This window comes from Prunus avium, chromosome 8 (assembly GCF_965620075.1).
Source record: "Prunus avium chromosome 8, drPruAviu1.hap1.1, whole genome shotgun sequence".
Classification (NCBI taxonomy): Eukaryota; Viridiplantae; Streptophyta; class Magnoliopsida; order Rosales; family Rosaceae; genus Prunus; species Prunus avium.
Genome location: NC_142291.1, coordinates 30380779 through 30393940, shown reverse-complemented (window position 1 = coordinate 30393940; position 13162 = coordinate 30380779). Strand labels below are relative to the sequence as shown.

The 13162-nt window shown below is 37.5% G+C and overlaps 4 protein-coding genes and 1 non-coding gene across 5 annotated transcripts; 2 read left to right on the top strand and 3 right to left on the bottom strand.

Moving 5' to 3' along the window:
• The first annotated feature begins 440 nt into the window (after window positions 1–440).
• SCO2 (protein disulfide isomerase) lies at window positions 441–3266 on the top strand. The gene is made up of 3 exons (XM_021976967.2): window positions 441–1049; window positions 1148–1274; window positions 3053–3266. The coding sequence occupies exons 1-3, from the start codon at window positions 654–656 to the stop codon at window positions 3124–3126; spliced, it is 597 nt and encodes a 198-aa protein (XP_021832659.2). The 5' UTR covers window positions 441–653; the 3' UTR covers window positions 3127–3266.
• A 155-nt stretch (window positions 3267–3421) lies between these two features.
• On the top strand, window positions 3422–4328 carry CML30 (Calcium-binding EF-hand family protein). Its single transcript, XM_021976966.2, has one exon. It carries the CDS (start codon window positions 3573–3575, stop codon window positions 4128–4130), a length of 558 nt encoding a protein of 185 aa, XP_021832658.2. The 5' UTR covers window positions 3422–3572; the 3' UTR covers window positions 4131–4328.
• A 495-nt stretch (window positions 4329–4823) lies between these two features.
• LOC110772542 (Tetratricopeptide repeat (TPR)-like superfamily protein) lies at window positions 4824–6982 on the bottom strand. The gene has a single exon (XM_021976979.2). The coding sequence runs from the start codon at window positions 6925–6927 to the stop codon at window positions 5095–5097; it is 1833 nt and encodes a 610-aa protein (XP_021832671.2). The 5' UTR covers window positions 6928–6982; the 3' UTR covers window positions 4824–5094.
• A 1739-nt stretch (window positions 6983–8721) lies between these two features.
• On the bottom strand, window positions 8722–10358 carry LOC110772543 (protein PLANT CADMIUM RESISTANCE 2-like). The gene is made up of 4 exons (XM_021976980.2): window positions 10142–10358; window positions 9976–10047; window positions 9657–9869; window positions 8722–8986 (listed from the first exon to the last, which is right to left on the bottom strand). The coding sequence occupies exons 1-4, from the start codon at window positions 10356–10358 to the stop codon at window positions 8910–8912; spliced, it is 579 nt and encodes a 192-aa protein (XP_021832672.1). The 3' UTR covers window positions 8722–8909.
• Window positions 10359–12709: 2351 nt separating this feature from the next.
• Window positions 12710–12782, bottom strand: TRNAR-ACG (transfer RNA arginine (anticodon ACG)). The gene has a single exon. It is a non-coding gene; the product is annotated as a tRNA-Arg (tRNA).
• Between the last annotated feature and the right edge of the window lie 380 nt (window positions 12783–13162).

The following is a 13162-nucleotide window of genomic DNA, read 5'->3' as shown; positions in this document are numbered from 1 at the left end:
TTATTATTGTTGTATTTTTTTTTATTGTGCTGATCTTCTCGTTCATTGGCCTGAACGCTCTTAACCGCAACATTAATTCGGGTTTTGATTGAAATGTAAAATGGATCGATAAACAACGAACTTGCTAAGAGAGCAATCCTGCCTCTCAATGGATAACATGTTGGACAATCACTGAATCTTAAAAACTTAACTTGATTTTGCGCATAAAAAGACAAGTAGATGCAAATAGTATAGAAGCAGCAACTCCAACAGGTTTGCTTAACAGGATAAATACTAAGTAGAAACAGAGCTCTCGTAGCATGTTAGACAAGACAAGTGTTTAATTCCAAACTTAAAATGTAAGAAAATTGGTCCCTAATGTTAATGTGTCTCAAAGCTAACTAAAAATAACACTACACGTATCTTTGAGGCAGATATTGTCGTACAAATTCCTTGATTGGACGCTTTTATAACGAATTGCCAACTTCCGCTTGACAAAACACACACAGATAGCAGAGACCCGCAATCTATATAAATTCTCCTTTTAGCTCGCTGTTGCCGCGCGCGCGCCACACCCGCAATCTATATAAATTCATTTCTCGCCTTCTCTCTCTCTCTCTCTCTCTCTTAAAAGTTTCAGTCTTTCAGTCTTTCGCTCCTCAACATTTCTTGGAATGTTGGCTACTAACCCTAGCCTCTTCTTCTCCTCCTCCAAACCCTCCTTAACCCGCCTCCGCTGCCGCGCGGCCACCGGCGACCTCCCTCACGGGCCCGCATTCCCGCGCTTAATTCAATTCCCCTCCGCCTCTGCTGACGTGGCCGCCGTCGGCGTCCGAATTGGCCAGGACGCCGAGCTCGACAGCGGCGCTGCTCGGCTTCGCGGCGGCGGTAGCAGCAGTGGCAGTGGTGGTGTTAAGGTGAATGCCATGGAGAGGAAGTGGTCGCGTGACAGAGAGAGCTATTTGACTGACAACGGCGACCCCCTCCCTCTTCCGATGACATATCCCAATACTTCGCCGGTGTCACCCGAGGAGATTGACCGGAGGCTCCGATGTGATCCTATAGTTGAGGTCAGAATTGCAAATTCGGTTTTAATTTGGGTGTTATTTGTAAAATTATATGTGGATAAGTCATTCAAAAATCTTGAAAGTTTTGGGAAATTTTGTAGGATTGCAAGGAAGTTGTATATGAATGGACAGGAAAGTGTAGGAGTTGCCAAGGCTCAGGATTTGTCAGTTATTACAACAAAAGAGGAAGAGAAACTGTCTGCAAATGCCTACCTTGCCAAGGAATTGGTATGCTGTTCTGTTTTATTAAGTTTTTTGAGCTCATTTTGGGCTTTGTCAATTCGAAGCTTGGAAAAGATGGGTTTAGTTTACCTTGCTTGGTTCAACTCAGCTATATGTTAAAGTTTATGCTTTCCCATTTTGGGTTGTGATTGGAATTTTCTGGTGTGGTATTTATTTGGCCTTTGTTAGTCACATGGGTGTGTCTGTGTGTGTGCTCATACTGTTCAAATCTTAGGAATTTTATCAAGTTGAGAAAATGATTATATGAATGGTGGATAAGTACCCCCCTTGCCTACGCATTTATATGCCTGAGTCTGTTTTGTGGATTGCGGGATATATCAAAGTTTCCCGTTCTAGAGAGTAGTAACCTTATGTTTGAAATAGTAGACTTGGCTGCCTAACTCAACTTGCTTAGTACACATCTTCGGCATATATAGCTTTATGAAAGTAATTGTTTGAATTCTCTGATGTAGATAAATGAGGGAAAGAAAGGCCTTTGTACTCGGGAAAAATCCTTCAAGACATATTTTGGGGCATCTGGAATTTCTTGATTTCTTTGCATGCATCTATAAAATTTTAGGTTGTACATTTTGCCATTTGGCTTTCTAAATGTGTATAATGTGTCAAGAATTTATGGAGTTTGTCTGTCATATCTGTCATTTACTGAGGCCAGTAGGCAGAGAGGTAGAGAGAGGGAGGGAGGTAGCCTCAGCTAAGTTGTGAAAGTACATTATAAACCAATTTAGAATTATATGGATTTCATTACTATCTAATGTATTTAAATGGTCTAGACATGTGAAACTCCGAGATCTGGAGATGGTAAGAAATAGTTTGGATGTCCAAGCTTATCACCTTTCAAAAAGAGGACTATTTATCTAATTTACTAATAAGATGTTTCTTTTCTGATGTACGCAATTCATACCAATCTCATGTTTGACTAGATTCAATAGGATTTGAGACATGATGACTAAACCTTCTGAATATCTTTCTATGGCACTTGGTGGCTGGACTGAGGATTTCTTGTATTTTCATGAGTTGTATTGATTGGAGACTTTTAGGTACGTTAACATGTCAAATGTAACATGTCAAATGGCTGCATCTTGCCTACCATCATCTACTTTCAGACACCACATATATAATCTCACAGTTGAGGTATAAGTTTTGAAGTGCAGCCTCAACTTAGGCTCTTGTTAGAACGTCTCCTTTAAGTTAAGTTCTCATTTTGGGTAAATGAGATTTTGTATTCTCTCAAACTGTATTGAATTAGATTAACTAACATAAGAATGTCTCTACCCTCTTTTTTTTTCTTTTTTTTTATAAATCTTTTTCCCTATTTCCCCATTGTCATTATTTGTCTTAACTCTGGCACTACCAAGGTCTGCGAATTTTCTTTTCTCTTGGTTGGTGTTTTAGTGCTAAAACTAAGACCAAGGACAATGTTAGCGAGCAGTTCAGCACTATCATTTGTTGTACACTAAAAGGGGAGATGCATGAGAATATTTGATGTTGTGGAAGTTCCGTTAACTCATTTACTTTATACAGGAATAGTTTTGTGTAGGATGCTTAAAGGACATAAAAGATTGTTCAAAGCTCGAAAAGGAAACTTTACTGATTCCTTCGGGCCATCATTTTTTTGTGTTATCTTTTTGTGTTTAATGTATACCTTCAAGTCTAGGGGCTTTTCCTTCTTAGATTTCATTTTTACTAATTTTATGTGAGTTCGAACCCCTTGCAGTTTTGAATTTCAACCCTAGAATTTTTACACAAGATATTCATCATTGCAGGATATGTACAAAAGATAACAGCTCGCAAAGACATTGAAGTAATGGAGGATTTGGATAATGGAAGACCACCGTGAACTAAAAAAAAAGAGTAATTTTTTGTATAATTTTTTGTATATTGGTGATATTTTACAATTATTTTGATGAGTTATGTTTACCCCTCCTTTGAATACTTTTTTCTTTTTAATAATAATAAAAAGAAAGCAAGTCTTCAAAAGGAGAATTTTGAGGATGAGAAAGGAGGCTGTAGTTTCTTGTAGCTTTTGCAAAGAATGTATTCTTTTCTTATCTACTATTTGTTTTTATTTCGGCTATCACGTAAAGAACCTTCTGTTCATGAATTGCCACAACTTGTTGAAGGAATAAAATTGTTTTAGCCCTTGACTTTAGAATCTCAAATGTTTATCTGTCAGTATATATAAAGATTGAAGACACCCAGTTTCTGCCATCTCATTTTGACGGCTGTCTGGACTGTTATATCGAAGTTTGATTTAGGTATTTGCTCTGATCAGCTGAGGCGGATATGTCGAATGCAAACTTCCTCGATTTCCAGTATAACCTCTCGAAACGGAAGTTTTTGCGAAAACCATCACATGTATTTTCCTTCCGAGACAGGCAAAACTCTGGCTTATCTCCTTCTTTTGAGCCAAATCCCGATGAAATGAAGAGAGTGTTTGAAAAATTTGACTCCAACAAAGATGGGAAGATATCTCAGCAGGACTACAAGGCCATCTTGAGAGCACTAGGAAAGGGAAACATGGTTGGAGAAGTCCGCAAGATTTTTAGGGTTGCCGATTTGGACGGGGATGGGTTTATTAATTTCAAGGAGTTCATGGAAGTACACAAGAAGGGAGGTGGGATTCGAACAATAGACATTCAGAATGCTTTTCGGACGTTTGATTTGAACGGAGATGGAAAAATAAGTGCTGAAGAAGTCATGGAAGTGCTGGAGAGGTTGGGGGAGAGTTGCAGCCTTGAAGACTGCCAGAGAATGGTACGGGCAGTGGACACTGATGGGGATGGCGTTGTTGACATAGATGAGTTCATGACCATGATGACTCGGTCCATGAAACATGCTTAGAGAATTAGAGACCTAATTTGTGTTTGCGTTTATGTGTGTTTATTGTTAATCCATGTGAAGCAATTTACTGTATAAGTTGCCATATGCATGGCAAATGGTAATAGCATAATGTGGCATGTGAGTGCTTTATTGTACTTTATTCCTTTTGTCTTTTGTTTATTTTAAACCTATGATTTGGAGCTAGAGCTTCCTAGACTACCAGGCTTTGCTTCATCCACTAGGTCGTTTTGGCATAATAACTCAAAGGGCTTGAACACTCCAATCACACCAGTGTTTTATAATTCCAGAGTTGTTAAGATCAGTTGAGCACGCATGCGGGCTCATCCTGCTCGTCGATGCATTTAGACCCCAAAGCATCAACGACTAGGATCACCCTACGTGCTCGTGGATCACTGACCTTAGCACTGCTCTTCTAGAGTTTTCGGTGAAAACATATGATACAAATCAATCAGCACATTCCATTCACAAAACCAAAAAGAAGATGCTAATGATAACAAAATCCAGCATGCCATAATCCCTCATTTGTTTTTGGTCAAATGTCATAATCCCTCTTTAGAACTTTAATCAATATAATTAAACTAGGGTCCCATTAAACTATTACTACCAGAGTTCATGGCAAATTGTTACCTAAATACCAAAACGGGATGTCATCTTTGCACCATAAAACTAGAGAGAGAGACAATCATTTTATGTTTTGAAAGAAAGTTTTCTCTAATAGCTTCTAGACACCAGGATTGGCATTTCGACAACTAATTGATTCAATATCGAAACAAAGATAATGCATATATAGCTCGGCATACATGTCAAAACAAGAAGTGGATGGTTCATCTCCTACCAACTAGTAGCACTGGTGCTCATCTGCACAGGATCCCGTATACAGCTCGGCATTGTTTAAACTTTTTACACGCCAAACTGCAACTGGGAAGAACTCTTTAGACAAGTCTGAGAGGTGACATTTTGCTCTTCACCAATAATCCCCACAAGAGCATTTTCCATCCTTAAAATGATGAAATCGTTTGTTGTCCCTAACAATCAATTCCCTTCCAACAATCTTGGACATGATCTTAATGGCATTGTGGCAGTCACCACAGACGCGGAGGTTCTTGATGATCCTAAGAGGCGTCCTTGCTGGAGTACTAATCAGACCGTATGCGATCGCCAAACGCTCACTGTGATAGAGCAAGGCCTGCTCCTTAGCCTCCTGATCAATGTCATGAAGAACATATCTTGTGTCTGGCACATAACCTCCTTCTTTCATCCCACTAAGAGCCTTCAACTTCTCATCATCCTTGTAGAGGGTTGGATTTTTAAACTCGCTGATTCTGTTCTTCCCGTCAAGCATGCTAATAGCACTGCGCTTTTTGGGTGGTGGAGTTGGGATCTTTTTCACAACAGCCTTTGATGGGTCAAGAGCAACCATCAACTCCTCAGCATGATCTTCAAGATCAATATCTCCATGAATCTGAGCATAATTCCTCAATGCCTCCCACACCGCCACTGTAGGCTCAAATGGGAGTTTCTCAATATAATCAACTGCTTCATTTAGATGACCGCATTTTCCAAGCACATCTAGAACACCCAAATAATGCTCCACTCCCGGAGGAATTCCATACTCATTTTTCATCGACTCAAAATGTATAAATGCTTCTTCCACAGCATCTGCACTAGCACAGGCCAAGAATACTGCAATGAAAGTTTCAGAATTTGGTTTCAACCCCTGCTCCCTCATTACCTCAAACATCTGCAACCCATCATCTCCTAAGCCATTATCCGCATACCCGTTAATCATCAAATGCCAAGAATCAATATTCTTGTCAAGCATATGATCGAACACCCTCCGGGCATCAGTCATGCTCGCACACTTTCCATACATTTCAATAATTTTATGATTCAACTCACGATTACCCCTACATGTAGACTGCAAAAAGAAGTCATGAGCCTTTTTCGCATCCTCAATCGACTTCAATCTCCCACACAACTCAAACAAAGACTGAAAGCAATCAGCATCGGCCTTAACCCCTTCTTTATCCATCAATTCAAGAGCTTCCTTAGCCTTCCCCTCTTGGCACAACCTCCTCAAATCGTCAATTGAAAGGGGTACAACTACCGGGGTTTGGTTCACAGCCTGATTGTCGTTGTTGTTGTTGTTGCTCCACTGAGCAGGGTTTTGAGCTTGTGGGCTCCACTGATTAGGGTTTCTGGCTTGCTGGTATCCTTGATTGGGATTGTTCCACTGATTTGGGCTTCTGGGTTGCTGAAAACTGGGGCTCGGAGGAGGGTTCACCTGGTTAGGGTTTTGATACTGAGGAGGGCTCTGCGCCTGAGGGCTCCATTCATTCGAGTTTCCACCTTGTGGGTAGCTCTGGTTCTGGTTATTCTGGTTAGGATACCCGCGATTGGGAAAGTTCGGAGCTTGGTTAGGATATCCACGACCCGGGTAGCTCTGATTCTGACCCTGATAATTGTACTGATTGTTAGGCCTCTGGTTCTGGGTCTGTGGATTCCACTGGTTAGAGTTCCCGTATCCCTGGCCTTGTGGGGCCCACTGGTTAGGGTTTTCCTGGTCATCGAAAGCCCTAGGATCAGACGGCTGAGGCTGCTGTTGCGGAGGGGGCCTCTGGTACTCGTTTGGGACCGCAGAGGTGCTTAGGGTTTTGGCTATGGTTAGGGTTTCTAAGTTGGTGATGGTGTTGCTGCCGTGAGAGAAGGCAAAATGAGAAAGGTGCAGAGGCCGTACCTTGAAGAAGGGAGACAGTGCTGGGCTTCGCGCGCGTCGAATCGCCATGAGAGACGCCATTTCTGAGCTCTGAGAGAGATTTTAGCTAAAACCCTAAAATGGTCTTGCGCTGCATCCTTATGATGTTTTAGTGTTTGGGTTTGATCCACTGAGGTTCTGACTTGAAGTATGCAAGGCCCAGGTCTTGTTCCCTGGGGCCATTTTAAGCCCATTGGAAGAGTCGGGTCGGTTCGGGTCAAATTTTAAGCCCATTCGAAGGAAAAATGGTTTCAACCAAATAATCAAATTTTATATGAATTTGAAGATAGGAAGGGCAACGTATTTGGTATTGGCCTTTTAAAAAAAATAAAAATAAAAATTGTAAACATGACATTGAAAAACAAAAATGCAAAGGAGAGTAAGCTACTTAGTTAGATCGACGAGAACTCTCACGTGTAAAGAGGCTCGCTTAATCCTCTAAACCTTAGTTTCTTCTTTGTATCAGTTACTTCCTCTTCATTATAATACATTGACGTCATTCTCTTCACAAAAGAAAAAATGCAAATGAAGTCCCCCAAAGGCAATCTTTGTCCAATCCTAAGAAGTTTAGAATCTTCATGGGAGCCAAGTGACTAGGAAACAGAGGACTAGTTGGTGGTTGAAATATAAGTTGACCTTTGCCAATGCCAATGAATAGATATGAAAAATGATGACATGTTTTTGTTTTGTCATCTTCCAACTACCTAACTGGGATATGAAAACATGCTTGAGACTTGTAAGCCCTATTGTCTCTAATTTTTAGGTCCTTCTTCAACCACTCTTCCTTGCCTATATGGTTTCACATTTAGCTTTTTTTCATCCTAAATGAATTAGGGGAAATTAAGTCGATCTAACGGTTTAGAAGTGGTCGTATGTCATACTTCGTCGTGTGGTAGAGAAATTCACTAATTAGTTTATATCCAAGTGTGAACTTGAGACTATTGTGCACCATTAATCATTTGTTTTGTTGTTGTCTTCACTACTACCTGCCTATAATAAAATTAAAAATGAAAGCAAGTGGCAATATCTGATCATGGTTATCTATCATCATCCTTCAACGTCATTTTTGTGTTATCATAATTAAGTATGCTAAAAGTTGAGACTGTGAATGGTTTATTATTAGTTTTTGGTAGGTAATTAAGCTCAAAAGTCAATTGTGATATATCCCAAGGTCGATGATTGCCAGAGGTTAAGTACAATTTTGCTGATCTTTCCTTGCAGACTACAATTGATGCAGATAAAAACAAAAACAAATTAGATATGACAGACTAAGAGAGCGTTCAGAAGGAGACTTAAATATGGAGATTCTTGCAGGTGGTTTGGTTGGAGCTTGGTTGACATTGGCCATGGTGTTCATGTTATAGAGCTTGGTTTTGAACATTTTTCCGATGGGAAATCCTCCAAAATCTTATTTTCGTAGTATTTCTTGTTCAATAAATTTTTTTTTTCTCTTAAGCTAAAAAGATGAAATGGGTTGGTGCAGAGATTGGGTGCCGTGTGGGAAGATGCATTGCACGCTTTTGGTCTAGTGGTAGTTGACTCCACTTGGTTGGTTGGAGGAGGTCTCATATTTGATCTACGTGAACACAAGGATGATACATATTTGTAATGAATTTGATATATCTAGATTTGGCTTAGCCCGTTGTAAAAGTAGCTATATAAATATCAATATCGAGGAGGTTGAATGCCCCCTAAATTCACTAGATTTTCCTCTTGAGATCCCTTTGTGTAAATTGAAGATGGCCATGTTTGAAGAGTGCAAAGGGTAATGAAATATAGTTATTATGGCTTAACTAGTTGTGTATCTCACTAACCATTGATGTGGTGTAAAATGAGACTAGTTTGAACTCAACATGAAGAATTTTATTATAAAATCACATAAAGAACACATGGGTAAGCACTCAAAACCAGCATCAAAGAACATGCACACAAAAAGTTCATAACATAACGAAAGTGTGCAAGTAGCAGCACAGCAACATCAGCAGCACCCTTGACACAAAGAAATGGCGCCACAGAATACTCTTTTATCTGGTCATCCCTGGAACCACAGTCGGAGCTGCAGTAACTCCGCGCCTTCGTCGGTCCATATTGGCTTCCCAACCTTCAATTCCAAGCAAACAATCGCGAACAAAATGCACCAGACGATTAATAAATTGGAGAATTAACAGAGTTAAGTTAAAGCTGAAATATAAAACTGAATGCAACCACGCAACATGTTCGTATAATATAAGTACAGTTTATGATGACATATTCTGCTGGAATTTGATCTTATCTTTATATATCTGGTTGCAAGTAGCAGCTGAGTTACATAAATAAAGTTTCTAGTTTTTTTTATAAAAAAATTGTCCTGGAGGAAGATATTTTCACTGCTGAAAATTAATATTATGTGCCCCAACCATCAGCAACCTGAACAATAATTAATCGTCTCTGGAGCCAAGATTTCACAGCCATGGTGGCCTTGGCAAGATTGCAGTTTCTTTATGCCTTTCCCACTACAGCCAATAAATTAACCAGGCTAAGACCACACCAAATGACACCAGTCAGGTTAAATTGTTCACCAAGTATAGTTATAACCACACCGAATGACCTTGCTCAAATTGTATTTAAAAAAAATGGGAAAAAAACATTAGTTTCTCAAACACCAGAACATATATTAGATTTTGCATATAAAAAAACTGGGGGAAACTTCAAGTTCAGTGTGAGATTCTTAGGAGGTTCAACAAAAGGGTAAAACTGCTAGTCTTACTTGAACAAAGAAGGTATTGGTTTACCTATCCCCATATCGAAACCGCGATTTCTGAGCTCTCTGTACTCTTGACATAGTGCACAAGTAGCACAGCAGAAGTGCACCAGGCAGTCCACACAAGGAGCTTCTTCCAAGTCATATTGGCCTCTCAACCGCGAGCGGTAGAAGCACGAATACAAGCATGCATTTGCAGTTGTTGCTAGAAGAACCCCATAGCACACTCCCTGTGAAGCACAAGCTGCAAAAAAACACACACACACACACACACCAGAAAACAAAAAAATTAAACAAACTATTCATCAAGATGTACAAGTAGCAACATGGCTAGTGATTTCAGGGCTTACATGTGGAGCCTTGGCTCACAATCTCAGCTATCTGGCCGAACGTGATGCAAGGGCAACAGGCAGTGATCATACCTTCAAACATTGAAATTGAAACTAGTTATTAGGGAAAAAGAAAAGAAAATGAAACTTTGTACATGGCTGAAGTGTATGTAATATGTTCACTAACAATTTGCAGGATCATCACAACAATGGCAAAGACCAGTGGACCAGGTCCCCCTTACATGACCAGCAGGCTGCGTATTGTATGCGTACGGGGGAGGAGTGTACGTTCGTAATACACTAGGATTGTTCAGCCCTGGAACTGGGACAGGATTTGCAATGTTTTGGTGATTATTATGATCAGCTGCATATTTCTCCTCGTCAGGAGGTGCTGTAGGATACATTATTTGTGGCTAATTTGTTTTAGTGGCTCAAGTCCTCCTTAGTATATATAATAGCCCTATAGAAGGAGTGTAATTTGGTGGAAATTGTCATGTGGTCCTAGGCTTACAGAAAAATATCTTAAGAGAAAGCCCATGTAACTCATATATTCTAAACATAACCCCACTCTCATTTGTCAACTTTCATTAAAAAAAAACCCCAAATTTAAAATATGTTGTCATTTGTTCTTAGTATTATTAACTATTTTACAATTGATGCTATCCACCTTTATATTAATTACACTTCATGTAATCAGAACACATTAATTTAAGGACTTTATTGACATTCAAATCCCAATTCATGATAGTAAGAATCATAATCAAAATCTCTAATCAATGTAAATTTTTTGTAACCATCTTTAATTAGTAATGAACGTAAATTACTAATAGACAAAATCAATAATAATAGAGTTATTTACACTAACATCCCTTGAGTTTTTCTGCTTTCACAAAAGTCCTTGAGGTTTTAGAAATTACACTCACACCCCTTGAGATTTTAAATTATTTTTACAAAACTCCTTTTCATTCATATTTCATCCAAAGATTGATGATTTTATACAAAAAAAATTCTGCAAAGGACAAAGTTGACCTTTGAGATTATTGCATATACTTCATTGAGGTTAATTTTTTCATTTGCATAAGTTTTTATTTCAATGAAATCATCAATTTTTGGACAAACAATCAACGAAAAGGGGTTTTGTGAAAACAAACTGAAACCTCATGGGGTGTTTGTGTATTTTTTGAGACATGAGGGGGTTTTGTGAAAACACAAGAAATCTCATAGGGTGTTAATGTAAATAACTCTTAACAATATATCCAAACAATAGTAATACACCTACATAAACACAATCATAATATACTTAATATATATATATATATATATATATATCGTACTAATTTATTTATAATTTGTAGGTATACTAAACTAGTTAGGTTGTATAGGTAAATCATTTCACCCTGATTAATTTACCTATACTTGTACATATTGTTTACCTATACTTTGTAGGTATAAATATACAAAATATCCTAGGTATACTAATTTACTTAGATATTTTGGTATACTAAATTAAAACATATGTCATTACACACAAAATTTTAATTTTAAAAAAGGAAAAATTATCTCGAAATTTGAACACCATTAATGTGCATTGAATTGCAAATAATTTGTTGGAAAAAAAAATCAACACAATAAATTGAGAGAATAAAAAAGTAATCCAACCAAAAAAGGAGAACATTAAAATGTAATTAAGGGTATTTTATGAATTTAAAAATATAATATTTAACACATTAAGTTTGATTAGATAATTTATTTAGTTGGATCATAATCATCGGATTTAATAGAGAAAAGATAATACGATGAGCTGCATACAAAAAAAAAATTATTTAAAGACGAAAACTCATATTTTCTATACATCCGGTTCAAACAATCTAATTGAAATGCTTAATTAATCAGCATTGTTTAAGAGCAAAAAATGCAAATTAACATTACCCCAAAGGCACCTTTCGTCCAATCCATTGACTTGTGTTTGGTTGTGTGGAAAATTTTACAGTCCAGCGCACAAGTGACTTGCTCAACCGGTCAATACAAGAAAAACAAGAAATAGAACAAAGCCAAAAAAAATGCCAATTTGAATTCAAAGATGATGTTGCAATACAAGTTGATGTCTTCCATGAAAAGATATTGAAAATGACAGTTTTTGGCTTTTCCATCTTCAAACTATGTTTGGAAAAAAAGAGAATATTGAAGTTTACCATGACCTCTTACATAATCTTAATCAAGTTCACTAGACATTGCAACGTACGTGTGGTCGTTGGATTCATCAACATAAAAGTAACATGTGTTCTTATACCATCATAGAAGGAGTGAATCATTTCAAATTTTTATATACGGTTTTCATTTTTCGACGTGAGACAATATACTCTTAATAATTGAACTTCAATTATCACATCCTAAGTGAATTAATTTAATTATGCGTGGAATGTGAGGCTCGACCATAGATTATTGCTCACTAAAATTCGCAAATTGGAATTTGGTGGGAAATTGTTGGGTTAGTTCATTCTTGGAAGTACTTCAGCACCTTCTTATAATCTCCTAAATAATCATTTTAATTATTTAACAATTAAAGCAATTGTTATTAGTTTCTAAGCTCAAAAGTCAATTGTAAAATATAATCCCAGTGGCGATAATTCAAAGAGGTTATCTTCCTCTGCACACAAAAAAATTAAATAAATAAATATATCTGGAGCAATAGCTTCTAGAAACAATTACGTAGTAATTAGGCCAGAAAAAGGAAATTAAAATAAAATGATTTACACGACTCCACTGGGGATCGAACCCAGAATCTCTGGTTTCGTAGACCAGCGCCTTATCCATTGGGCCATGGAGTCCCTTTGGACTTCAATTCCAATAGTTACCTAATTAAACTAACTTTACATTATGAATATGAAAAATAAGAAATTAATTACGTTTCATGATAACATCATATAATTTGATTTATAACAAAACATTTTTAATTAACTCCAATTTAAATTTTGTGGCTTTTTTGTAACGCGATACTATTTTCCATTATTCATTTGAATTTAGATTATTATTTTACACTTGGTCTTTGAATTATTGATTCTTAATGTATAAGGAATCAAAAATTAAAATCTTGTCTATTAACTTGTAAGTTTTTTATGGAGGAGTTGATAATCTTTTGTCTAATATTTCAATTTTTTTAAAAATAAATTTGTTAAGAAGAAGACAAATACACCACAAAACTCTTACT